Source organism: Artibeus jamaicensis, unplaced genomic scaffold (genome assembly GCF_021234435.1).
Source record: "Artibeus jamaicensis isolate MK-2021 breed Jamaican fruit bat unplaced genomic scaffold, CSHL_Jam_final contig_548, whole genome shotgun sequence".
NCBI classification, from domain to species: domain Eukaryota; kingdom Metazoa; phylum Chordata; class Mammalia; order Chiroptera; family Phyllostomidae; genus Artibeus; species Artibeus jamaicensis.
Window position 1 is genome coordinate 8,157,644 of NW_026521883.1, and position 23,944 is coordinate 8,181,587.

Below are 23,944 nucleotides of genomic sequence, written 5' to 3' on the forward strand. Positions count from 1 at the left end.
GTCAAGGTCCTTGGGCTGTAACCTCTCTCAGGGTCAGTCTCTTCACCTGGGGATCGGGACACCTGCCTTGCAAAGCTGCTGGCAAATGTAGAGATGGGATAAAGAGTCTTGCCCCGGCACCTCTCAGAATTCAGTGAACTTAGAAGTCCCCGGTGGGATTTGTTAAAGTGAAGGTTCTAATTCCATAGACCTGGGGAGAGGCCTGAGTTTCGGCAGGTCTCATAAGCTCCCAGGCGATGCCAGTGCTGCCGGTCAGTCGCCTCACTTTTGTAAGAAGGGGATGGCGCTCACCTTGGGCTGCCCATTGAAATCCTCGGGGAGCTTGACAGGTGTCACTGCCCCAGGCCCTCCTGGAGACGTGGGTGTGTTTGGTCTGGGTGCGGTCTGCCTGAGGCCAGCATGCTGCCAAGGTGGAGATCCTGTAAGGAAGCCCCTGTCACTGTGGGAGTGTGGGTTTGCCTGACGACAGTGTCTTGTGGGCAGGTTGCCCGGGTCTGTAGAACGAAATGCTGTTCCCCTGCCTCCCGGCTCCACAGTGCAGGCAAACTGGGTGAGAGTTAGCTCCAGCGGCATCTTCAAAGGGAGAAGTCTGTTTCTCCTGCAGCTTTGAGTCTAACTTACCTTTATCGATGTAAGTTTCGTCCATAAGTTCCAGAGAAAAATGAGGTGCCCTGGGTTTGGGGTTTGGGCAAGAGTTGATTGGGATGGAAATGTCACATAGCTCAAGTGACTGAAGCTCAAGGGACCCGACCACATCTGACTGCTACTGGGGCATCCTGACCCTACTCACAGTTTGGCCCCTGGGGTAGGTCTATGGCTTTGGGCACATTCAGGCCCCAGCTCCTCCGTCTGTAAATGAGTTTGTAGAGGGAGATGAACTGACTTCTTAGAGAGTCCCCTATGCAGATTACATGGACCAAGTCAGGAGACACACCCTTCTGGTAGAAATGAGGTAAAGTGGGAGCAAGGAGATGTGTGTGTGTGTGTGTTTGTGTTGTGTGTGTTTGAGGGGTCATCGAGGCCATTATAGTCTGATTGTGCACATTGTCTGTGGGACAAAGGTGGCACAAAGTCCTACCTTTCCGTTGCCCCCCTTTACCTCCAGCTGTCTGCCTGGTCACTGATCCTCAGACGGAGGGGACACTGGGACACCAGGAGAGCCTAAGGAGGCTGGCGTCTGTGTGCCCACTACCCCCAGGCTGGAGCGCCAACAGTCTGGAGGCCAGGCTACTGCCTGCCTTCCACCCCTCTGGGCTGCAAATGACTTCCTGCCCTTGAACTCTGGGGGACTTGGCACTTACAGAAATCATCTTGCTCTGGAGTCCCCCCCTGCCTGGGGCTTGGGGCTAAGACAGATTGTGAGCCAGCCTTCCCTGGTGAGCCCCACACATTTCCATCCATCTCCCCCGACCAGCCTCATTACACGCAGAAAGGCTTTCCTGGGCCCGGCCGGGTGTCAGGAAGGAGCCGCTGGAGGTGATTACAGAAGAGTCAGCGGTTCACATTCTGTGTGACTCATTCCTGCACATACCATTCTCTGAGGGGGTGTTGTTACTGTTTCCCTCACCCCAGCTTCGGAATGAACGGGACTTCCTGCAAGTAGCTGGCTCTGGTGAGGGTGGAGGGTGGGGGCAATCAGCAGAGCAGACCTGGCTGAGACCCTCCCCCAAATGGCCCACACTCAATAATAGTTATCACTGCCTTTAATTATTGTTCGGTTTGTGAATATATATACCTCCCTTCTTTCTTAAAAGATTTTTAGGATGAGCAGTTAATTAGAAACTAATTAAAGAACCCTTTTTCTGAGTATTTGGAGACCTTGATCCTAGACTCAATAACCTTGAACATGTCACTTCACCTTGCTGGGCCTCGGTTTCCTCACCTGTAAGATGGGCATCGCATCAGCCCTGCCTGCTATTGGATGTGGGCAGCCAACAGGGTAATGGATGTGCGGCCACGTCCTCGGTGAGCCCCTCCCACCAGAGCGCGCCCTGCCAAGGGCTCTATAAGGAGGCTGTTGAGAGAGCTCTACAAAAGCAGAGTTCCTGAAGGCTGACAATGGCCTTAGGCTCAACATAAACGTGAAAAGTGTCGATGAAGTAGTGCGGAACCACCCCTTGGAGGCAGCCCAGTGACACACCTGCTCCGGCCCCCGAGCCCATGAGAATATAGAGCAAAAGCAAGTCCCACCTGGCACAGGATCCCAAAGCCAGTGAACTGTCAAATGTTAGATTTGACAGGCTTTGACTGACACGTCGCTATGGAACCACACAAATCTGAGTTCATGTTCTGGGCCTCCACTTCCCACCCCACCCACAGGCAAGTCACTAACCCTGCTGAAGCCTGAATTTCCTCATCTACGGAGAGGGAACTTGGCCATGAGAGTGAAAAACTTCATATGGAAAGTTCGTGGCTCAGCGCTGGACCACAGTAGAGAGCCCGTAAAAGTGATGGTAGTAAGTAGTGAACTATGAGAGTAGGGGGGGGACAGAGCTTCCCCAGGCCTAGCACCCTTTTCCAGGAGAGCGCGAGGATGAGCCACACCCAGGGGATGCCCCTGGAGCAAAGCCATGAGCATGTACCACCACCGTCCTGCGCAGATCTACCCCAGCACCCTGAATGGTCAGTCTCAGGAGGCACTCTGGGGTGGACACGCCCATTAGTGTTTGAGGAAATGGACACAGAGATGGGAGTGGGAGAGACTCCAGGTGTTGGACATGTTAGTGCGGCCGCACGGATGGAATCACTGGGGGCGTGCATTGCCAAGTTATACTGGGGCTGCTGGCTGGCAGAAAAGAGCCCTGGGCATTGTTTCAGAACCTTGGACAGGCTGCTCAGGCCCTGTTAGACCCCCGAGTCCCCAGCTGGTCAGAACACCAGGGTGAATCAGGGTGGGCAGGATGGGGAAGGCAGAAGGGGTGGCAGGGGACTCGGTCTGGCAGAGTCCTGAGAGTGTCCTTGTGAGGAGTGATCCAGAAAGTGAGGACCTTCCCTCCCAGCCACCCAGGGAGTAGCTGCACTGTGGTGATTAGAGTCCCATCACCCCTCTCCACAGATTTCCGTAGCCACCAAGTAAAGCTCAAACCCCAGGAATTTGTAACCCACCCTCAAAACTAGTGACTTTAGCCCTGGTTGGTATGGCTCACTTGGAGCAACATCCTGTAACCAAAATACTGCAAGTTTGATTCCCGGTCAGGGCACATGCATAGGTTGTGGGTTGGGCCCTCGGTCTGGGTGCGTACAGTGGTGGGGGAGGGATCGATCGATGTTTCTCTCTCTCCCTTCTTCTCTCTCCAAACAGCAATGAAAAAGTGTCCTCCGGTGAGGATTAAACACAACTAGTGAGTTTACCCTAACTTCGTCTGCTAAGTCCTGCCACAGCCTCCGCTGCAACCCCACACAGCTCACCTGTTCCGAAGCACAGTGTCTGTTTTGGTGCTCAGCTGTGCCTTTTCTCAAACTTTTTGCTCTCCCTAGAAAGCCCAAGCCTGCTATTCTTATCCCAGTCTATAAAAATCCTCCTCCGCCTTTCAGGTTAAGATCAAAGGCTGCCTCTTCCATGAAGTCTTCCTGGAATACTCCTCCCTTCAAAATTAACCCTTCCATCTTCTCTGTTCCCACAAAACATGGTTCATACTCAGAGCCTGTCTCCCTCCAACTCTGCATCTCCCACTGCCCGTTCCCGTGCCAACCGTGTGAAGATATTGCTCAACATACATATTTTTGGAGTGCATGATATTCTTGGGAAGAGCAATGCCCTTAAAGCAGAAGTTTTCAGAACTGACCTTTACAGGAAAGAAACTTATTGCATTTCTCAGTGGGCCCTGCCAGCGGGGCTGGGGCTTGAGTCTACGGCCCATCAGCATCTCTGCGGTTGAGATGCACAGCTGCAGGGGGCGGAGCAGCTGTGCCCCCACATCAGCCCTGGCTTCTCTGGGTAAATGGTGTGAGCTTCTACCTCACGCAGTGCCGTAGCGTGAGTGGTTTTGAAGAGACTCTGGAGCCAGAGTCCCTGCCTTCAAATACTGGCTTTGCCACTTATTAGCTGTGGGGCCTTGGGCAAGATGCTTTACCTCTCTGTGCCTGTTTTCTCATGTGTGAGAGGGGAGTAATAAGGAAGTCCATCAGATTACTGAACTGATTAAATTAATTAGTACCTATGGAATATTGAGACCGCTTGGCATATTGGTCATCTCTCAACAAGTGCTAGCTATTATTGTCATCATTAGCGCCGATGCTGCCACTGCTATTGCTGTTATGTACCCCAAGGGTTCCCCCTCCTGAAGAGGCTGACTGGCACTGGCCTAAGTGCCCTGAGTGAGGCTACAGGTCGAAATGGGGGTGAGAGGAAGAGAGCAGAGTTAGTTGAAACTTCCTCCTGGCTGGGAGTTGCAGGGTCCCCAAGGGCTCCTGGGTCCCTGAGGGCAGCCACAGAACCAAGAATAGACTTTCTCATCACAGAGCAGAGAAGACCAGTTTCCCGGCCCCACTGCGTGCCTGCACAGGCCACCTGTCCTTAATTAGGCCTCGTGGAGGCAGTCAGCCTGATGAAGCCTCCTGTGCTGCCCTGGGACTAATTGCTGCCACCTTGGCCCCTGGAGCGAACAGCCTGTGAGGTCCCTGCCAGAGCCGCAAAATCCTGATTTCCTAGACCTGCTGCCTGCCTCCACCTCCCCTCATGGAGACTATGTGGCTGGGAGATAAGGGGCCCCCTGTTCATTCTTCAGCACAGATGCTGCCTTTCAGCTCTGCCTATAATGGGGATGAGGAGCGTGGGAGGCGGAGGAGAGGGGCCTGGTGTCCCCTCCCATGGGATCCGGGGCCCATATTTCTCCCCCAGACGACAGAATTTCTATTACCTTAAAGGGCTCATCTATTTATGCTGCAATTTTTTGAAGCCCTGTCTGCCGTTATTGAACCCTGCGTGCTGGCAAGGGGAGCAGGCACTCCATCACCCAAATGAACAAACTCGTTTCCACATTTTTCTCCCCTTTCTTTGTGTAGGTCAGAAGCAAACCCCAGCTGCTCTGGCTGGGGGAGGCGGGAGGGGGTGAGAGTTACGAAAATCCACATCAGTGGAGCAGTGATTGAATTTCCCTCCAAGGTTTCTGATGCCCTTTAAAGATGTCACCTCCCCCAGCCCGTCGCCACCCCCTCGAGCTGGGCAAAGTGCGTGTCTGACTCCTGTATGGCTCCGAAGCCAGAACTAGGGACCCAGAACAGCTGCGAGGCCAGCAGAGACTGTGGACTGCAAATTAGAGCCAGGTGGCAAGTGTGTCATGTGTGGGCATTTCCTGTTCTGTTTCATTCATCAAACTGAGGTCTGTAGACTAAGTAGAAAACCAACTTCTCTTCCCCTTCCCACCATTGAGTAGCTTCCGAATTCTTAACACTAGAAGATTGTCCTGGAAGCGGTGCTGGGCATGAGGAATTCACCCTCTCGCTGCCATGCCCCCATGAGCAGAGGAGCCCAGGTAATGCAAAGTAGCAGAAATGATCCAAGCACACACGGGCGCAGACTCCTGTACTCAAAGCCCAGCTCTGCCATGGCCTGCTGGGTGGCCGTGGCCCAGTTACTTAAAGCTCCTCAAGTCTTAATTTTTCATCTCTAAAGCAGAGTAAATAATGGTGCTATGTGATACTGCTGTTTGTAGGATTGAATTAGATGAAGTTGGTACCATGCCTAACAAAGCCTGCCAGGTAGCAAATGCTCAGTCCATGATTGTCAAGGTTACCTGCGCAGCTGTGTGAAGACAACAAACACCCTGGAGGCAAAGGGCACGGACGCTGGGGTCAGACACTGGGATGAGAATCCCAGGCCTGTTGCTCAGTAGCTGTGTGACCTTACATGACATGCTTAGCTTCTCTGAGCTCTAGTTCTCCATCTATCAAGTGGATTAATAATGCCTGCCCTTCACAGTTGGTGTGAGCACAAAACTGCAGTTATCCTTCATAACGGCAGAGTTGGAAGAATGCTCAGCCCTTCCCTCAGGCATCTTCTCATTTTACAAAGGGGGAAACTAAGGTCCAGAGAGGGAATGTGACATGTCTCAGGTCACACAGCAAGTCATTGGAAGACCTAGAATGGAAAGCAGGTGACATAACTCAGAAGCTTTTCCACCTTTGCCTCCATCTCTGGGTTGCTGTTCCCAGAGCAAACACCTACCGATCTTCCCAGGGCAGAGGGGAGTAGAGTGGGAGTGGGGGGTCCCTAGGGTGTTAAGTCATTTTGGCAATTACCTGTAATCCACAGACCAAAGTAGGGAGCATTGGCTTTATGTCTCTAAAGCCAAGTCCAGCCTTCCCCGTCGGGGACCCCATGGTTTGTGGGTTTATTAGGAGAAACTGCTGACTTTTTTGTTCTAAAATACAAATGTACCCCGTGTCACAGCACCCTCCCACTGCAGTCTCCTCATCGCTGCCTCCTCACTGGGGCCCAGATCTCAGGCCTTGACCTTGGCCGGGCCCTGTGCCTATCTCCCTGCAGCAGGAGCAGCTGTCAATTCAGGGTTTAAGCGCCCATGCTTTAAACACTCGCAGTTCCTTTTTCCCCAGCCTCTGGTGAATCCCCGGTCTCTGGCACTGACAGCATTTCTGCCCCTGCTGGCTCCCAGTCTGGCCACCCCACAGACGCCAGAGGGTGGGGCTGTGAGGCAGAGGTGCTGCCCTGAAATGTCTGAAGGAAGGGGACAGCCAGGTCAGAGGGATGATGGCACGCATATGCAGGGCAGAGTGACCGTGGTGGACCCTGGGCTAGGCACTCTGCTCTTCACACCCTGTTTTACTTAATCTTCACAGCAGCCCTGTATGTGGGTGCTGTTAGGATCCCCACTTTGCAGATGAGGAAACTGAGGATCAGAGAGGTGAAGCAACCTTCCTGGTTGATAAATGGCCACCAGGAGTGGGGCCTGCACTTTAGTCACAAACCAGGATGCCAGGGGAGGAGAGGGCTGTGGATGCTGGTAAATAACCAGCTTTGATGCTCTCTCAGGCCTTGTCCTAGGAGGGGACAGCCCACCCTGGCAACCCCATTTCTCATCTGGAGCCTACTAACCTCTCAACCTTTGTTTCTGAGGGGAGGGGAGGCCGAGATCCTCAGTCCTTACTTTGGGGCTCAACCATGTCACACTCGAGCTTGTCAGTCCTCAGAGCTTTCCCGTGAGGACAGCAGGGTGAGTATTGTTAGCTGTGCTCCACAGAAGACATAGCTGGTGTTCACAGTGGTTACAGTCTCGTCTGAGATGATCGAGCTGGGCCCGGAACCCAGGGCTCATGGTCCCAAGGCCAGACTCGCCTCAGGATTAGCTGTGCAGAGAGGGGGGTCGGTGCTACGGGCGGGACCAGCCAGGAGTCGGACCTGGGAATCAACCCTGGGTCTGTGCCAACTGGCTGTTTGATTTTGCCCAGGTCACCTCACCTCTCTGGTTTAACTTTATCTTCTGCAAACTGGGGGCACGAACCCCGCTCCCTACATCCTGGGGCTGATGTAAAGCTGAGTGGAAACTGGTTGTTGAGGAGTGAAGGAAGTGCCAGCCTCTGTGCACTCAGAGGCCAGAGGTCGAAAGACCAACCCCCCACCAAGGCTGCAGGTCCGGAACAAAGGAAGGACCCACCCCCCTCCCACTCCCCCTGCCCTCAGTCTCCACAACACCCCCCAGCATGGCCCCTCCCAGCCCCTCCCCTTAGTCATTAGCACCAATAGTCCCATCTGCAGGAGTAATTATGAACCCCAGGAGGGGAAGGGATTCCTGCCAGAAGATGTGATTATGTCTAGAAAATGAAAGATGTTTCAGAAAAGGTCATGAATAAATTATTTCAAGGTGGGGCTAATAAGAAAACTAACAATGGGGTAAATACAAAAAAAAAAAAAACCCTCTCATATTTCTCTCCAAGAGCACCACTAAATAATTGTTCTTGCCTGCCCCCAAAGTTCTGAAGAGGTGTGTTAATTTCCTGCGACAGGCACCGGGAACCCGGGCCAGGGCTCCCCAGCCTTCAGGCCCAGATGAGCAGGGCTGTGGAGGAAAATAGCTGAAGCAAAGCAGGTCTGGTCCTACATGCCAGAGTGGGGCTCGTGCTGGATTCAACAGGCGAGAGGGAGCCCTTTGCAGCCTTGAGCAGGGGCGTGGCCTGGAAAATGGTGCTGCTTCTGACCTCTGCGCCCCGCGCAGGGAAAGGGTGGCACTGAAGCCGAAGAACCCAGAGGAAGCCAGCTTTATTAAGACTTAGACATTTTACAGGAATTGGGGGACAGGAGGGATGGACCCCGAGGGCAGTGGAGGCCGCCATTCCCACCCTCCCTCCTTTCTGGTTCCCTGGTAAAGCCTCTCAGGTTTCAACTTTGGTGCTTTCTTTGCATTCAGTCTATGATTTTTTTCATGGTTCCACAATTGATATGTGATTGGATTTGCCTGAATCTGGGCTCTCGGCCTCTCAAACAGAAAGGCATGGCCCAGACTCCTGCCTCCAGAGGAGGGGTTCCTAAAATAGGCCAAACCCTGGCCTGCTCTTCAGGACCACCTTTGTCTTTAGGGCAAGGTTTGAAGCTTGGCATTCCAGGTCTTCCTGGATGGGCTTTGCTGACCTCCAGATTCCTAGCCCCCTGCTGTCCCCAGCCCTGATGCCGGCATGCCCACTCTGGAGGCCCATGGTGGGTATTTCTGATTCTCTACCAATCAGAAAGCCGCTGGGGGACAGGTCTATCTAACCGGTCCACCCCTGCATCCCTACCCTTTCCCCATCCACCACCCCCCAGACCCCAGCCCCTCCTGGGCGCAGTCTCCTGCATGAAGTGTAATCATAAATACTCATTGACAGGAAGTTTAGCAGCATCCCCTATCTTGCACATGTGCCCCATTTTGCTTGGACCCATTGCCCCAGGCACGACCCTCTGTTCCAGACAATCTAGCTCCCATTTGGGACAGTGTCACTCTCATTGTCATCAGGCTGGCTCTGCTGCCACCGCCTGGGGCCCACACCACCCAGCCACAACCCTGGAGGACCTGGGTTCTGTGGTGCATATGCACACACACCCCACACACACACATAGCCAACCCCCACAGTATGCACCCGGCATGTCCGTACCACACACACTGCGCTCAAAGCCATCATGATCAAAACATCGTTGGGGCTCTAGGACCAGGATCAGCCAAATGCCCAACGTGCAGATGCTGAACTTACCCCACAGCCGTCACGCCACTGATACCAAACCCACTCACATGCACCAAACTAGGCCCGCCGTCTCGCGAGTGGCACCTCCAGAATGGTGCAGGGCCCAGCCTGCACAACCGTACAGAGCAGCCTCAGGTTCCTCAAAGCCCATTCATTCTGGACAGAGCCAGGGCTCCCAGGCCTAACCATCAGCCCTTCTCTACCCATCCCCTATGGGAGCCAGACAGAATGACTCAGCCACAAGGGCCCTGGGCATCTCCCCTCAGCACAGGGAGGAAGAAATGGGGATAGCTGTGACGAGCGGCCTCCGCCCCTCTCCCGGGCCCTCTGCTCCTCATGTCGTATGCAGCTTCTTTCCGCAACGTGCCTCCACTGTCAGTGGCTGCCTCACCGGTGACACACTAATTAGGTCCAGCGAGGTTTGCTCTGCACCGAGAGGCCTGCGCAGCTGGCATTCCGTCCAAGCCATTCTCTCGTGGATCACGTGTCACTCTCTCTCCCTGGAAAATCACAAATGAGGCTCTCCTCTTGGGAGTCTCTCTACTAAGCCCGTGGCGCAGGGAGCAGGGGTGACTGAGAAGGGCGAGCAGGAGGCATGCAGCAGCCCAGGGCCGGCACTCGGTGTGGCGGAGCAGACACTTGCCCAGCAAGGGGCTGTGTAAAATGGAAAGCACACTCCACATGTGTGCTGCTGGCACTGATGTGATACTGGACACCCAAACCCGCCTGCATTGCTGGCCCTGAAACTCCAGGAATAGCAGGGGAGAGGGGAGAACAGGAGCACCCGGCGGGATCAGGAAGGCCACAGAAGGCTGCCTGCAGAACGTCCGGAAGTAGGGGGGACTAGTCTGTGCCCCTCTCGTGCCACCGCCCCTCCAGCCACTAGATGGAAACTCCACAAGGGTAGGGACAAGCCCTGTTCTGCTCACCATGTGTTGCCTGGCATTGCACAGTGTTGGGCATATACTAGTGCTTCACAAACACTCCCTGAACAACTGGATTAATATATTACCTGTGCACTGAGTGCCGACTGTGGGCGGGGAGGCCCTGTGCCAGGGTTCAGGCTGCAGGGTTGAATGAAACAGACCCAGCCCTCACTGGCCTGGAACTTACAGTCTAGTGGATGAAAGCTTTTTAAAATTCAGTACCATTGTGGTAAGGGCCACAAAGGGGCAGTGACAGGAAAACGTGCTCTGGAAGTGGGAGGGCAGGGAGAGAGTCGAGGGACATGGGAGCTGAGAGGGACCCAAGGCCGTGTCTAGTCTAGAGCAATGGTTGGGGAGACCCAGGGCCTGCTGCAGCAGTTGGCCTATAGTGGATGCTCCACAGACGTTTATGGACTGAATGGACAAACGAATAAGGCCAAGTCACCTTGCGCCAGGGCATTTGCTTTACTTAAACCCATGTACTCTGACCCCAGGTCCAGGCCCCTTTCTCACCTGAGCCACTCCAAGAAGACGTGTAGGCCAGGGCCACTTCTCAGGTCCCTGTTGCGGAGTTCTCTCTGCTGAGCTCCCACGGGCTGGCAGGAGAACACCCACCTCCTTGGCTTGGACCTAGAAAAACCCGGTTCCACTCCATTTACACTGCCTCCCACCCACAGAACATATTTAAGGGGACCCGGGGACGAACTTGCACAATTGCCTCCTGCTTTTGCGTGAGGGAGGGTCAGCCACTTTCCATCTTCCTCCTCCTTCCACTCCAAAAAATACTCATTAACCTCCTGCCCATTGCAAGGAAAATGAACGATCAACACAAGAAACCCAGCTGGTGATTAATTTCCCCAAACAGGGCCAAACTACAAAGCAGCATATTGCAGGGGAGAAAATTCAATAAACAGCATTTGAAACACATTTAATAGAACATATAACTCATTATCCAGCGGGGTCTGGGCTCGTGCCGTTGTGCAAGGAGGCTGGTGGACGGTGGAGGGGGGATTTGCATCTCTTTAGCAGAAGCGGCACCCGGGTTCCATTCTGCCAGTAGCTCTTTCAAATCAAGTTCAAGATGTTAATAGCCAATGCTGCATCTATAATTAACAGGCCCTTGGATGGGAGGACGAGTTCACATCCACCCTCCATTCACAGGATGAAGACACTGAGCAGGACTGGCAGGCTTTCCCCAGCGGAACAGGGAACCTCGGGGGACCTGCCCGTGTGGGAAGTGGAGCGCTCCCTTTTCTGGGCCGGAGGTGTGCGCTCGCTGTGTAGGTGAGATGGGATTAGGAGAGGGCCAGAGCATTTGGGCCCTGGCAGGAGGCCCTTCCTCAAGCCTAAAGCCATGTTGTCTGGATGTTGTGTGCTTCGGTGGTGAATGCACGGCTAATATAAACAGAGTTTATATTAGCTCGTGGGCTCTCCCAGAGTTTCACCAAATCCTGGGCCTGAAATGAGAGCCAGGAGATTCAAGTTCCAAAACCATCTCTGCCTAGCACTGGCGGTGTGACCTGGGCAAGTTGCTTTTCCTCTCTGGGCCTCAGTCTCCTCACCTATAAAGCAAGGCTGATAAACCAAGTGGTTCCCACCATCATTCCTAGCTCAGGCATCATGGGCTGCTCCCCCACCATTGGGAGGGGCATGTAGCCAGTCGCGGGGGTACATTGGCAGAGTAGGCGGCCACCCAGCCGGTGTGATTCTTAGAGGCCCAGGAGAGCTCCCACCCCTAGGCCTGCATCCCCACTATTCCTCCCTCCCCTGGGCTGAGACCCCTACTGCAGGCCAGAAGATGCTCAGAGAGTCAAAGCTGAAGGGCCCTTAGAGACGACCCTGCCCGTGGTTCCCAGCTAGACACCTGCAAAGCTTGCAGCAGGTTGCCAGGGTTACACTGGAAGAGGCTAAGCTGGGCTACAAACATGGGCACTGGGGTTCCAGGGCTTTAAACTCGTAATTAGGATGCTCCCTTCCTCCCAATAGATTTGGATGTTAGATTTAAAACAAATATTGGGGCTTGGGGCTGGTTTTGAACATTTTATGAAGCCTATGGGCAAACTTCTATTACCTGTGATGAAGCTAACTAAAACACCAAGGTTGTTTTGTTTTGTTCTGCTCTTGCTTTTAATTAGAATTAAATTGACCATGTGACATCCCAGGTTAGCGTGCACTGATCAGAAGCTCTGATTGGTTGTAGGTGACATCATGGTTGGTGGACAGGATGGTGCCATCAGAGTCACGTGGTCACTTGCCAGACTGCACCTGTCCAAAACATGACTGGCCTTAGGCACCACAGAGTGACATCAGTGTCTCTCAGATTGAGAGGGCTTTGAGGAGGCAGGGCACTAACAGGGTTCTTGTTGGTGGAAGCTGGGGAGACTGTTTTCGACAGCTACTTACAATTGATAAGGAAACCGAGGCCTGTTACCTAGCATGGACATGAGTCTATCAGGAGACAAGGCTGTTTTCCAGCCATGAGGTGTATAGGAATTCTGGATAGAACTCTCGAGGAACAGCTTTGGGAAAGGGCCTTCGGGTGCGCTCCGGGCTGAGGGAGCAGGCGGGGGAGCTACGCCATGTGGATGAAGCATGTGAGGCCTCTGATCTGGCTCAGAGTCCTGGGCTCTCATCTTGTCCTTTTCCCAGGGGTGTGAAAAGATCAACAGATGTGAATTCAGGGCTGGCATGGGCCAGGCACTGGGCTCGGGGGCGGCTAAGACAGTCCCTGCAGCCAGCCCTCTGAGGAGCACTGGCCAGCCAGTGCCGGCTCCGCCCACTCTGACTTTCCATCTCCTTCTCCTGAAGGCAATGGATTCGGTCATCTCTGACTTGCTGTGTAGCTCAGAGGGTTTTGCCTTTCTGAGTGGATACACTGGAGGCCAACAGGTAATTTTCTAGCTGTACTTCTGCCCCTCAGCCTGGTCGGCACAGTTTGGGCAGGAGGAGGTGGGGAGCAGTGGGGAACCATAGACTGTGGTCCGGCTTTTCTTTTTGACAAGAAAACAGAAGAGCCCTGGGGAGACCTAGAATCCATGTGGTAGCAGGGCCCCATCCTTAGACCAGGTAATATTCTGTTTCCTGTGTGTGATGGGAGCCACGGAATCCCAGTCTACCAGGTCCTCACTCATCTGTTCAATGTTCTTTAGAGGGCGCCTCCCCTCGGTGCCAGGTTCTGAGCCAGAGCCACCGGGCAACCCAGACGGGTGAGATCCCTGTCCTCATGAAGCTTCCAGTCAACCTGGGGAGATAGCAAACAAGTGGACAGATAAACACATCGGGAGGCAGGCACGCGTGCGGCATTGGGGGTTGCCTCGGGAGTTGCCAAAGACAGACAAGCCTCAGGCTCCGGGGTGCCCCTGGACCCCACCACCAGCGCCGGCTCGGAGTTGGCTCCCACTCAGCAAACATTTCCTGAATGACCTGGCATGAGAGAGAAAGCATGTAGAGAGTGCCCAGTCCTTCTGGTTCTGACTGCAGTAGAAGCCAGCATGTACCCACAAACATCTCATCTCAATTGACCAACACTCATCAAGGGCTGTTGAGTAACAGCAGGGTTCCAAGTTTGGAGACTCCAGATGTGAGTAAAACCAGATCCCTGTCTCCCTGAGCTCACAGCCCAGGACGGAGGCAGGCAGGTCAGCCAGCCAGGACCCTCATGCGCTAGGACCACCTGTGGTGGCTGTGTGTGCACCCAGTCCCCACCAGGGCTGGGCTGGGAGGCTGGGGAGGGAACACACTAGGAGGGAAGGACAAGGAGTCATAGATTTACACCCAAATCTACACAGATGTATAAACATTTACCCCCAGAGATACACACACTGAGCCACCCACGTGTGTACACTGATTACTTAAACACGTGTAGACATGGTAATGGCCCCTGTAGGCTCAATGCCACGTCATACCAAGGCCTGCTAGTGGTGCCCCCAAACTGGGGAGGTGCGTGGGTGAGCAAGGGCCTATATGTTGGAAGGTTGGCACCGACACCCTGGGAATTACCAGACCCAGGCTGGGAAACACCCTCAGGTGGGCAGAGCAGTTAGTTTGAACCTGAGAAAGTAGGCTGATTATTGGCTTGTCTGACATGGCAATTACCAGAGACAGCCAATCAATGATCAGCTGCACACCAGGCCTCACCCTCAGATCAGAGGCCAGCAGGTGAGGAATTTGACAAAAAGTTTAACTGCTAGTACTTGTGCTTGTTGAAGGGTTCAAACCAAGTCAGGGCCAGGACAACAAGGAGGAAACAGGGGCGTGCTCAGAGTTGGCTGTGCTGGACTCACATTCCTTCAGGGCCCACTGCACACTTCAGAAACTGCCCGCTTCCCCACCTGGCCTTTTTTTGCCATTAGGAGCAAACAAAGTGTTTAGAACAGCTCCTGACACATGGTAGCCCCAATTCTGTTCCCCAACACCATGCCCTTGGTGTGTGGTGGTGAAAGTTCCAGCCTGTTCATCTATGAGGAAAGGAACCGGGAAGCCAGCCTGGAGGAGGTGGCAGGAAGGTAAACCTCTCCTGCAAAGGGCCCAGTAATTTGTTCCTTTAGGAAGAGTTGGATCCCTCCTCTAGAGCTACCTTCTCATGAAACCTTGGATTATTGTGTGTATTCTTTTCATAAGAGACACTATTTCTTTGCAGTAATAATAGCTATAGAGCTTTCTGACTGCCAGGCACTGTTCTGCTTCACACATGGTAACTAACTGAATCTTAACAATCCAAGTAGGGATGTTATTATTCCCATTTCACAGATGGAGAAATTGAGTCCCCAAGTAGTTCAGGCAGTGGCACAAGGTGACACATTAGGACGGCACCAGAGTCCGTTCTCTTACCACTAGGCCCGGCCCCCCCGTCTGGAAGGAAGGTCTGGTTTTTTCTCATTCACCCTCACTAATACACCATGGAACCCTGGATGAGTCACTGCCCCTCCCTGAGTCTGCTTCTTCCTCCGGGAAGCAGAAAGTCCTCCCTCCTGTGGCCTCCCAGGGCTGACCGGCCACGTCCTCACATGGGCTGTGGTGGCAGAAAACAGGGCCCCGGTGCAGCATTCTGGGGAGCAGGTATTTCAAAGGTGGTGCTCTGCACCTTGCCCCCTGGGCACAGTCCTCTTGGAGCCCCTCCAGCAGACCCCCAGCTGGGCACACAGGGTCCCCCCCGCCCCGCCCCTGAGGACCAGGCCTGGGGGCACGAGTGAGGGCTCTGGGAGAGGAACCACTCTCAATGTGAACTAGCACAGAGAGAATCATGAACTGTGCCTGCAGTTTGCACCCGCGCCAAGGTGCTCAGAGCTTAAATAGATTCTTAGGGGCTATTTATAGTCTGGAGACACTGAAGTTGTCTGGGTAATGGGAACGCTGGCAGACTCCAGCTGGTCAGGGCCTGCCAGGGACTGACGGGGCAGAGGGGGAACTGGGGAGCCTTCTGCTGCGGGACTCTGTGCTCCCCAGCCTCTCCTCCCTGACCCAGCCAGTGCAGGTGAGACGGGAGGAGAAAGGGCTGGAGAGGAGCCCCCCTCCACCAAGAGCCCCCCTCCACCAAGAGCCAGTAATCCTGGGTCTCTCTGTGGCCTAAGTGGGCATGAGGCCAGCTGCAGGACCCTCAGAGTCGAGAGGTGAGCTCCTCTACTTGAGTCTGTCATATCGAGATGCTGGAACTGAGGCTCAGAGAGTGGCAGTAACCTCTCCAATGTCACACAGCTAGTGGGTGACAAGCTCTGGTCTCCCGGTCCAATCTGAGTCAGCATCCCATCCATAAGCCTGGGTGTAAGACCCAGGAGGCTGGCTGGAGACACTTCATAGGGAAAGACAGTGGGTATTCAACATGCAGCTACTGCCAGGACTCAGGGAACCAAGCCCTTACCTGGCATTCAAAGCTTCCGACTCCCCCTTTAAATATCTCCCTACCTCTTCCTATACAAAACAGCGCCCTCCAGCTACTCCCAGGGCATTCCCTGTCCTCATACTCCTCCGCACCCTTGTCCACACTCTTCCCACCTGGACCCCACTTTTCCCCGATCAACTGAAGGCCCCCCACACCCCCACCTCAAGGCCTCTGAAGAGCCCATCCTGGGCCTCCTGCTCTGGAACTCGCCCTCACCTTGAACTCCCTACTGGAGCTAACAGCCCACCCAAGAAGGCCTGCTGTGATGTGTGCTGTAGGGGCTGCCCAGATCTCAATGTAGGGTGGAGGCACTCCTTCCTCCCAGCTGCAGGGAGCTCGGGCTCCAGGCTGAGACCCTCTCAGGAAATGGCCCTCAGCCAGAGATTCACCTGAAGCCCTGCCCCTTTCCCTAGTGGGCAGTGGATGTCCAGTGGTTGCTGGGGTATCTAGACTCTCCCCCCCTTTCCCCTGGGGGGACAGTTCTAAGGGCCATCCCAGCTCTAGAGCTTCTTTGAAGGTCAGCTGAGGCTCTTGTTGCGGCTGCACCTCAGTTTCTCCCTCTGCCCAGTCCTGTTCCGTCACCCCTCACAGTGGGCAGTCTCGGGAGCTCGCTAACCTCTGTCTCGGAGAGTGCTTTCCAGGGAAGCCAGTTAGGACGCCTGGTAACAGAATGGTTAAGCAGCCGGCCTGGGTTCAACTAGAGACCAACCATTTTAGCTCCATGACCTGGGCTGTTACCATACAATTGTTCTATTAAGTAAGAAAAATGCCAAGGCAATAGTTTCTCTCTCCTGAGGGTCTTGTGAGGATTAAATGAGGTGATGTGTGCGTGGTACCTGATATTGAGAAAGCATTTAATGAGTATTATCTATTATTACTTACATTAACTTCCCCGAGGTTCAAGTAAATAGGGATAGGAAATTATTTTCTGTGTCAAGGGGTTGCTGGTGACAGATTAAGACTGAGAGGCAAGAAGTTAAGTTCTGTGCTGCTGTGACCTAAGAGAGGCTCAGGGGTCAAGTTCCCTGGGGGCTTTGCCTGTCCTGGAGCTGTGGTCTGGGAGCCTGACCCTCCCCCAGCTGACGAGGATCCCTGTATTGGCTTCCTGTTACTGCTGTAACAAATTTAGTGGCTTGAAACAAAACAAATTTATTATCTTACATTTCTATAGTCAAAAGTCTACTATGCATCTCTCCTAGGACTAAAGTGAAGGTGTTGGCAGGCTGTGTTCCTTTCTAGAAGTTCTAGGGGAGAGTCTGTTTCCTGCTCATTCAGGTTGTGGACAGGATTCAGGTACTAGGGTTATAGGACCACGGTCCCCCTTTGCTTGCTGGCTGTAGGATGAGGGTTGATCCCAACTCCTAGAAGCCACTGCATTCCTCAAAGTCAGTGCAGGCAGGTGGAGCACATCTCAAAGCTACTTTTTTGTTATCTTCACTTCTAAAGACTCATGTGATTAGATTGGGCCCACCTGGGTAATCCGAGCTTCTCGTCTGAAGGTCCTTAATCACATCTGCAAAGTGCCTTTTGCCACCTAAGGTAACAATCACAGATTCCAGGGATTGCAACGTGGACATCTTCAGTAAGGAGAAGGCAGGGCTCATTCTGCCTGGCACAGCTGCCCAGCACAGGGCAACCTCTGACCCAAAGCTCACCTCCTCCTTTTCCAGGGGGAAGTCTGTGCAGTTCCCTGTGCGGCCGGGACCTATGGCCCCAACTGTTCATCCGTCTGTAACTGCAACAACGGCGGTACCTGCTCCCCAGTGGACGGCTCCTGCACCTGCAAGGAAGGTAACGCACTTCCTTCCCAAGCCTGTGCCCCTCAGGTGCACACCCTGCCCTGGGGGGGCCACCAGTGGAGGGGGGCAGGGGGCCTGTATGCCAGGTTCCAGCCAAGGAAACTCTTGCCTGCCTGTGGGGAACTTCAACAGGGGGAATGTAATAAAGGGGATTTGTTACCGTGGTGTGAGACAAGTGAAGGAGCAAACAAGGGTAAGTGAGCAACTCAGAGGTCGCAGCTGTGGGAGGAGCTGCTACCAGGCCTGGGAGTGAGGGCCACCCGGTGGGAGCTGGGACATGGGCCGAGGGATGGCACGACAGTGCAGGAGCATGTGCGAAGGAGACCCAGCCACCACCGAGGCCCTGCCCGAGGCAGAGAGAGAAGAGGGGTACCTGGTGTCTGTTCTGCTCCCACTCTCCAGTCTGTGGGCCAGGTCTCCCACTGGCAAGCCCATCTGGGAGCCAGTAAGGGGGAACTTGGGACACTGGGGGTTGAAGTCGGCCACCTGTGACAGGGAACAGAGCAGGGGAGGGGGAGAAGTGGATCCAAGGGCTAACAGGCCAGTGACCAGCCTCAGAGTGGGAAATGAGGCTGTCCCCAAAACAAAGGGCCTGGTATTAGCTGGCTGATTGCACCCTAAAGCAAGATAGCCCTCTGCACCTCCCAGGTGGTCCCCTGCCCCAGGTGGTCTGTCAGTCCACAGCAAAAACAGTGGGAACTGCCAGGCAGGAGACCCGCATTCAAGCCCCAGTTCCCTTAACAGTTGGGCATATTTCTGAGTGACTCTGTGTGGCATGTGGGTCCTAACCCAGCGACCAGAGAAGTTGGGGCTTGGGGGCAGTGAGCAGAAAGCTGTGCTGGGCCTGAATGGAGAGGTGACAGCCTCCTGCCTTCCCCTCAGGGTGGCAGGGTCTCGACTGCACCCTGCCATGTCCCAGTGGGACGTGGGGCCTCAACTGCAACGCGAGCTGCGCCTGCGCCAACGGGGCGGCCTGCAGCCCCACAGACGGCTCCTGCTCCTGCACCCCCGGCTGGCTGGGAGACACCTGCGAACTGCCCTGCCCGGTGAGTGTCCCGGGCTGGGAGGACCTTGCGGTCCCCGTGTCCCCTCATCCCCTTTCCCTGTGGTTACTTTGTCCACAGAGTTGTACAGAGAAGATACGTGTGGAAACCTTGCATCAGGGCTCAGCCCCAGTTCTGACCTCTGTGGCCACTTTCCTACTTTGGGCCTCAGCCCTCGCTATAAAGTGACAAACACTTGGCAGCTGCAGTGATGTGGCGAGGTGACATCCCTTTCCCCTTGCAGCTCTTGGTAAGAGGGCATATTAACCTGAGCCCAAATGCAGCTTCAGAACCCTTCAGACACAGAGCTAGAGCACAGCCCGTATAACCCAGCAGAGCTCCATTCCTTGGTAGGCCAAGTCTGAGCTTCCTTCTGGTTCCAGCGTCTGTGATTTTATGGTCAGGGTGTGGGCGGACTGAACCAAGCACTACCAGCAATACCCACCTAGACTGAATGAATGGACCTCAGTCTAAGATACAAGTAAGTTGAACCGAGTGATGTGATGATGAGTGAGCACCACCTTCTTCCACAGTAACAAAGGGTAAATCATCGTCCCTCACATGGGATCAATGTATTGGGACTTGCAAAGCGCATTTCCGTTTGCAATTTTAGCTCACGGTCTCCTCAGCCCTCTGAGTTTGGCCAGGGAGAAAAGCAGCAGGGTAGGACCACCATGCTCTCCTCCCACCCCCATGCTCCCATTGATGGAGCCAGAGTGGCTCCACGGCTGTGTTGATCCCATTACAGAAAGTGCTCCCGCTGTGCCCCACCTAAGTCACTGCGTCCTTGTGGGGCAGTGGCTCAGGTTTGTCCTCAAAATCGAAAAGAAGTGCATGAAACTCTGGGGGTCCCAATCCGATTGTGTGTCTCCCCCATCTGCCCACAGGATGGCACGTTTGGGCCGAACTGCAGCGAGCGCTGCGACTGCAGCCACGCTGACGGCTGCCATCCCGTCACAGGCCACTGCTGCTGCCTGGCCGGGTGGACAGGTAAGGCCCTTCCGCCTCCCACCCCCCAGGTCCCGTGACACTGGGTTCTCGGCCTTCCCCTTCTTGACTGCTCTCTCCATCACTCCTCCTTGTTCCCCAAACGTGCGCTCCTCCCTTTCTCTCCCGGGCTTCAGTTCGTTCCATTCAATTCGACTAAGCAAATACTTATTCAACACCTATTTTCAGGCTGTCTTCTACAGGGTAGGGCACCCTAATAAAGATTCACACAAAGGCTGACACCTGGAGGATGTGGGTGTTCTCAGAAGATGCGGAGGAGAGAAGGACAAGAACTTTCTTCCTGGCCCAGGCTCTGTCCTGGGCTCTACCTGTCCTGAGAGCCCACCTTCTGAACACGTGGCAGGTCCCCCGCTTTTCTCCCTCCCATTGCCGCCACGCCAGCCCAGCAGGCAGCAGCACCTCTCAGCCAGCACTGCAGGCCTCCAACTGGGCGTCTGGACCTCCCCTCTTGCCTAGCTGCACCCATTCTGCACACAGTGACCAAAATGAGACTTGCAAAACCCGTACCCTCTCACATCAGTCCCTGCTTAGAATGCCTCAGCAGCTCTCCATGGCATTCATATAAAATCCAAATCCTTATGGTGGCCCGGGACCCATGTGATCGGGCCCTGCCCAACTCTTCCACCGCTCCTGTGCCCCCTCCCCTGGCTCACTACCTTCCAGACCCCGGGCCAGCCACCTTCCTGGCCCCAGGCCTTCCTACGCACATTCCCTCCTCTGCCTGGGTACCTTTTGCCTATCTCTTCACCTGCTACCACCTCCTCACCTACCAGATTTCAACTTTAAGATGATTTCCTTTGGCCAGACTCTCTCCCCCTCCTCAGCCTAGCTGAGACTGTGTAAGAGTCCCTTTTATTAATTCCACAATACCCTACACATTTCTTTAGGCAGTGCCTACCACAACTGTCACTGAGCCCCGATCAGTAACTACGTGTTTATTACCTGCCTCCCCACCGTGGGCACCAGCTCTGTGGGGGCACGGCCCACGCCCGCCTCACTCACACTGTGCCCACTGCCTGCCACACACCGAGATCACGGGCAGCGCAGAAGGCAGGGCTGGAGCCAGACCGCCTGGGTGTGTGATGCCGGGCAGGTCCTTAACCTTTCAGGGCCTGGGTTTCCCACCATACAATGCAGATCATTATAATCTTTAGAACCACAAGGTCTTTTTGAAGTTTAAATGAGTTTACACCAATCCGTGCTAACAGTGCCTAGTATATAGTAAGTGCCTGGTAAATGGAAACCTTGAATACAGGAAGTGCTTAACAATGACATACAGTGTGGATCAGCCCACCAGCCCGTCCCAAGGAGAAAGAGATGCAGGCATCACTGGCAGTGGATGTCCTCAGATAAATAATTCACACCGGCCGCTGCGCAGCCTGTGTTCTCCACCAGCAGGAAGTCGCCCAGCAGCACAAGGCCCAGGATGTCGCTTGTTCTGCAGCATCCTCGGCCTGGCTCCCCTTGCCCTCTCTTCGGCCCACTGGCCCCCCGGACTCCTAGCTGGAGCCAAGCAGAACTCCACTTTAATTTTTCATTGCCTTCATTTCAAGTGAGCCGATAAGATTTTAATGACATCTGGTGCTTTAGAAATTCTGCCTTTGATGGACAACCTTTCAGCAAAGCCTCAGCTATTCTAAAGCTAATTTCCCCAAACATGGCCCTAAAGTCATTTCAAAGGAGCGATTGATGTCCTGAGGTTTATCGTGCAGAAGGACCCCAAGGAGAGGCAGGGAGGGGACGGGAACAGGCCCCCGCCCAGCGAGCCCTCCCCACCCACCCGGACTCCTCAGCTCTCCGCATATTGCTTGTGTCTCAGCGCGACTCCGATTTTTCTGGGCCCAAAGTGGGTGCATGTCTTTCCCCCTTGTCCCCATAAACCACAGGCTTCCTGAGGTCTGGTATCATATCTAATTCACCTTACCCTGCACTTAGTAGGTGCTTACATGTTTGAGATAAACTGAAATGAGCTGGCCTATAACCATATATGGTTTTTCCTCTCAAAGTGAAGGAGACCTTGAAGACGATCTGCTCCCCTCTGTTCACACCACAGATAAGGGAGATGCCCGAGTTCTCAGGACATTTGCAACAAGGGAGGGGAGGCCAGGACCGCATTCTCAGGGGGAGCCATGTATTCACTGGATCAGCATTTCCTGACTCAAGCGGTCACCAAGTCTTCATCTGGCAGCTACTGTGCGGCCAGCACGGAGTCAGGCTCAGCAGTGAAGGGCACCACTTACAAACAGCAGTGGTCCCTGAGCACCTATTGTGTGCCAGGCACTGGGCTGAGCACCAGAGATACAAAAATGACCAAGATGACATCCCTGTCCATTATAAGCACTGAAAAAGGAGGGTCAAAAGCATCAGGAAACCACAGTCCCTGTGTTCAAGCTGCTAGCAGAGGATACAGGATACATCTGCATGAAATATTCAGGTAATAGGTGGGGACAAAGCTGTATGCTGGGGACTGTCAATTAGATGCTTGACTCCCTGGGCAGACATCCAGAAAGGCTTCCTGGAGAAGGTGGGCCCTAAGCAGATCTTGAAGGACGAGGGCTGCTGACCTTGTGGCATGAACTAGAGGTCATACTATGTGGATGCTTAGCACACCAATATAGATGCACGGAGGGTCCTGAAATATAAAGCAGGGAGAGTCTCTAAAGTTTAGAAGGGGAGGGACCTCTAAGGGAAATTATTATCTACCTTCAACCATAGGGAAAACAGGGCGTAGAGAAGGTGGCTGATGAAGCTATGCAACTTCAGAAGCTATAGTTGGAGAGCCTCCCACCAGGCCAAGGTCAGCCCCTTTGACATTAATAAGTCCCCTTCCAGAACTAGGCACTGCACTGGGAGAACCATGGGCCCTCCTCCCCACTTAGGTCCCACTGTCTTAAGTTCCAGGTCACTCGTAGGACATAAAAGAAGCTCAAACATGATGCGGACTCCGGCCAGTGGGGTCCGTGTGTTGTGGCTGCAACAAACAAATTCACACAGTCTGCAAAAGTCCTGTGGAGAAAAGGGGATGGCATGGCCAGTCTCTGAGTGAGAGAGAGGGACAGGCTTTTATTGCTTTTCTGGGTACATTATGTTGAGGAATCGTCCTCATTTACTATGTACAGGTTTGCTTTAGGTAGTTACCTTTTATAGATAACAAAGGAGAGGATATTTGCAAATGCAAAGGAAAAAGTGGCTGAACTGGTTACACTCCATACTTGGGAGGTTTAGCACAGATTTTAAGAAGTTACTTTAAAGACATGCAGCACACATTTGCTGCCTCAATTCAGGTAAGGGAGTTTTAGCAAAAAGCAAACCTCAAAGCAGCCTAGATACAATGCAGGACTGATTCCCCATGGGAAAACCGATCTGTGGGCTTGGCTCTGCACTGGCTCTGCACTGGTTTTCCGAGTCAGGGGCTGGGCTACATTCGCCACTGCCACACAAATAGGTTCCCTATAAAAACATGAGCCCTACTCCCACAGAGCCAGACCTAGAATAGAATAATTCTTGCAGCCACCCGCAATCTGAGCAGTCACCTTGTCCCTGGGGTTCTAATCTCCAAGAAAGAGGACCCTTTTCTGACATGAAAACATTCTGAGGATCCCACATGTGAAAGTGGCTGTACTTTTAATATCCACCACTTGGGGGAAAACAATAGCAAAATGCTGCCATAAATTCAGCTTGTTTTAGGCAGGGTGTTTTGCAAGCAGTGTGTCTTACTAATCATAGTAACATCTGCATATAGTTCTAGGAAAGAGCTGGGTCTGTGTGTGACACAGGAGCTTGGTGGAGTCCGCCTTAGTCCGGGCACCCCGCCAGGAACAGCAGCGCCCCTCGGCCTGCAGTCTGAATCCTGGGTTTTCAACACCCACAGGCAGAAGAATTCCTTGGGACACACCACAGCTCCTGGTTTTGCACAGCTTCATGGTTCCCCTTCCCTGGGCTCCCCTCCAGTCAGTCGATGGTGCTGGTCCAGGGCACACCTCCTGTGCACCGGACACTCCACTGGGGGGAGACCTCCATCGAGGGGTGAAGTTGGGCCACCAGATTCTCCCCAAGGGAAGACCCCACCTCCTGGGGAGAAGCACCCCCTCCACCCCACCCAAATAAGTACTTGAATCC

General features: G+C 53.9%; 1 protein-coding gene across 11 annotated transcripts in view; it reads left to right on the forward strand.

Annotated features, from left to right (window-relative positions):
- The window catches only part of MEGF11 (multiple EGF like domains 11), a 352,758-nt gene that overhangs the window by 304,674 nt on the left and 24,140 nt on the right, over positions 1-23,944 (forward strand). For all 11 annotated transcript variants that reach the window (XM_037155745.2, XM_037155751.2, XM_037155746.2 and 8 more), the window contains exons 11-13: positions 17,646-17,766; positions 18,657-18,820; positions 19,705-19,807. In XM_037155745.2, coding sequence (XP_037011640.2) covers positions 17,646-17,766; positions 18,657-18,820; positions 19,705-19,807 — 388 coding nt within the window. The remainder of the gene's footprint in view (positions 1-17,645; positions 17,767-18,656; positions 18,821-19,704; positions 19,808-23,944) is intronic.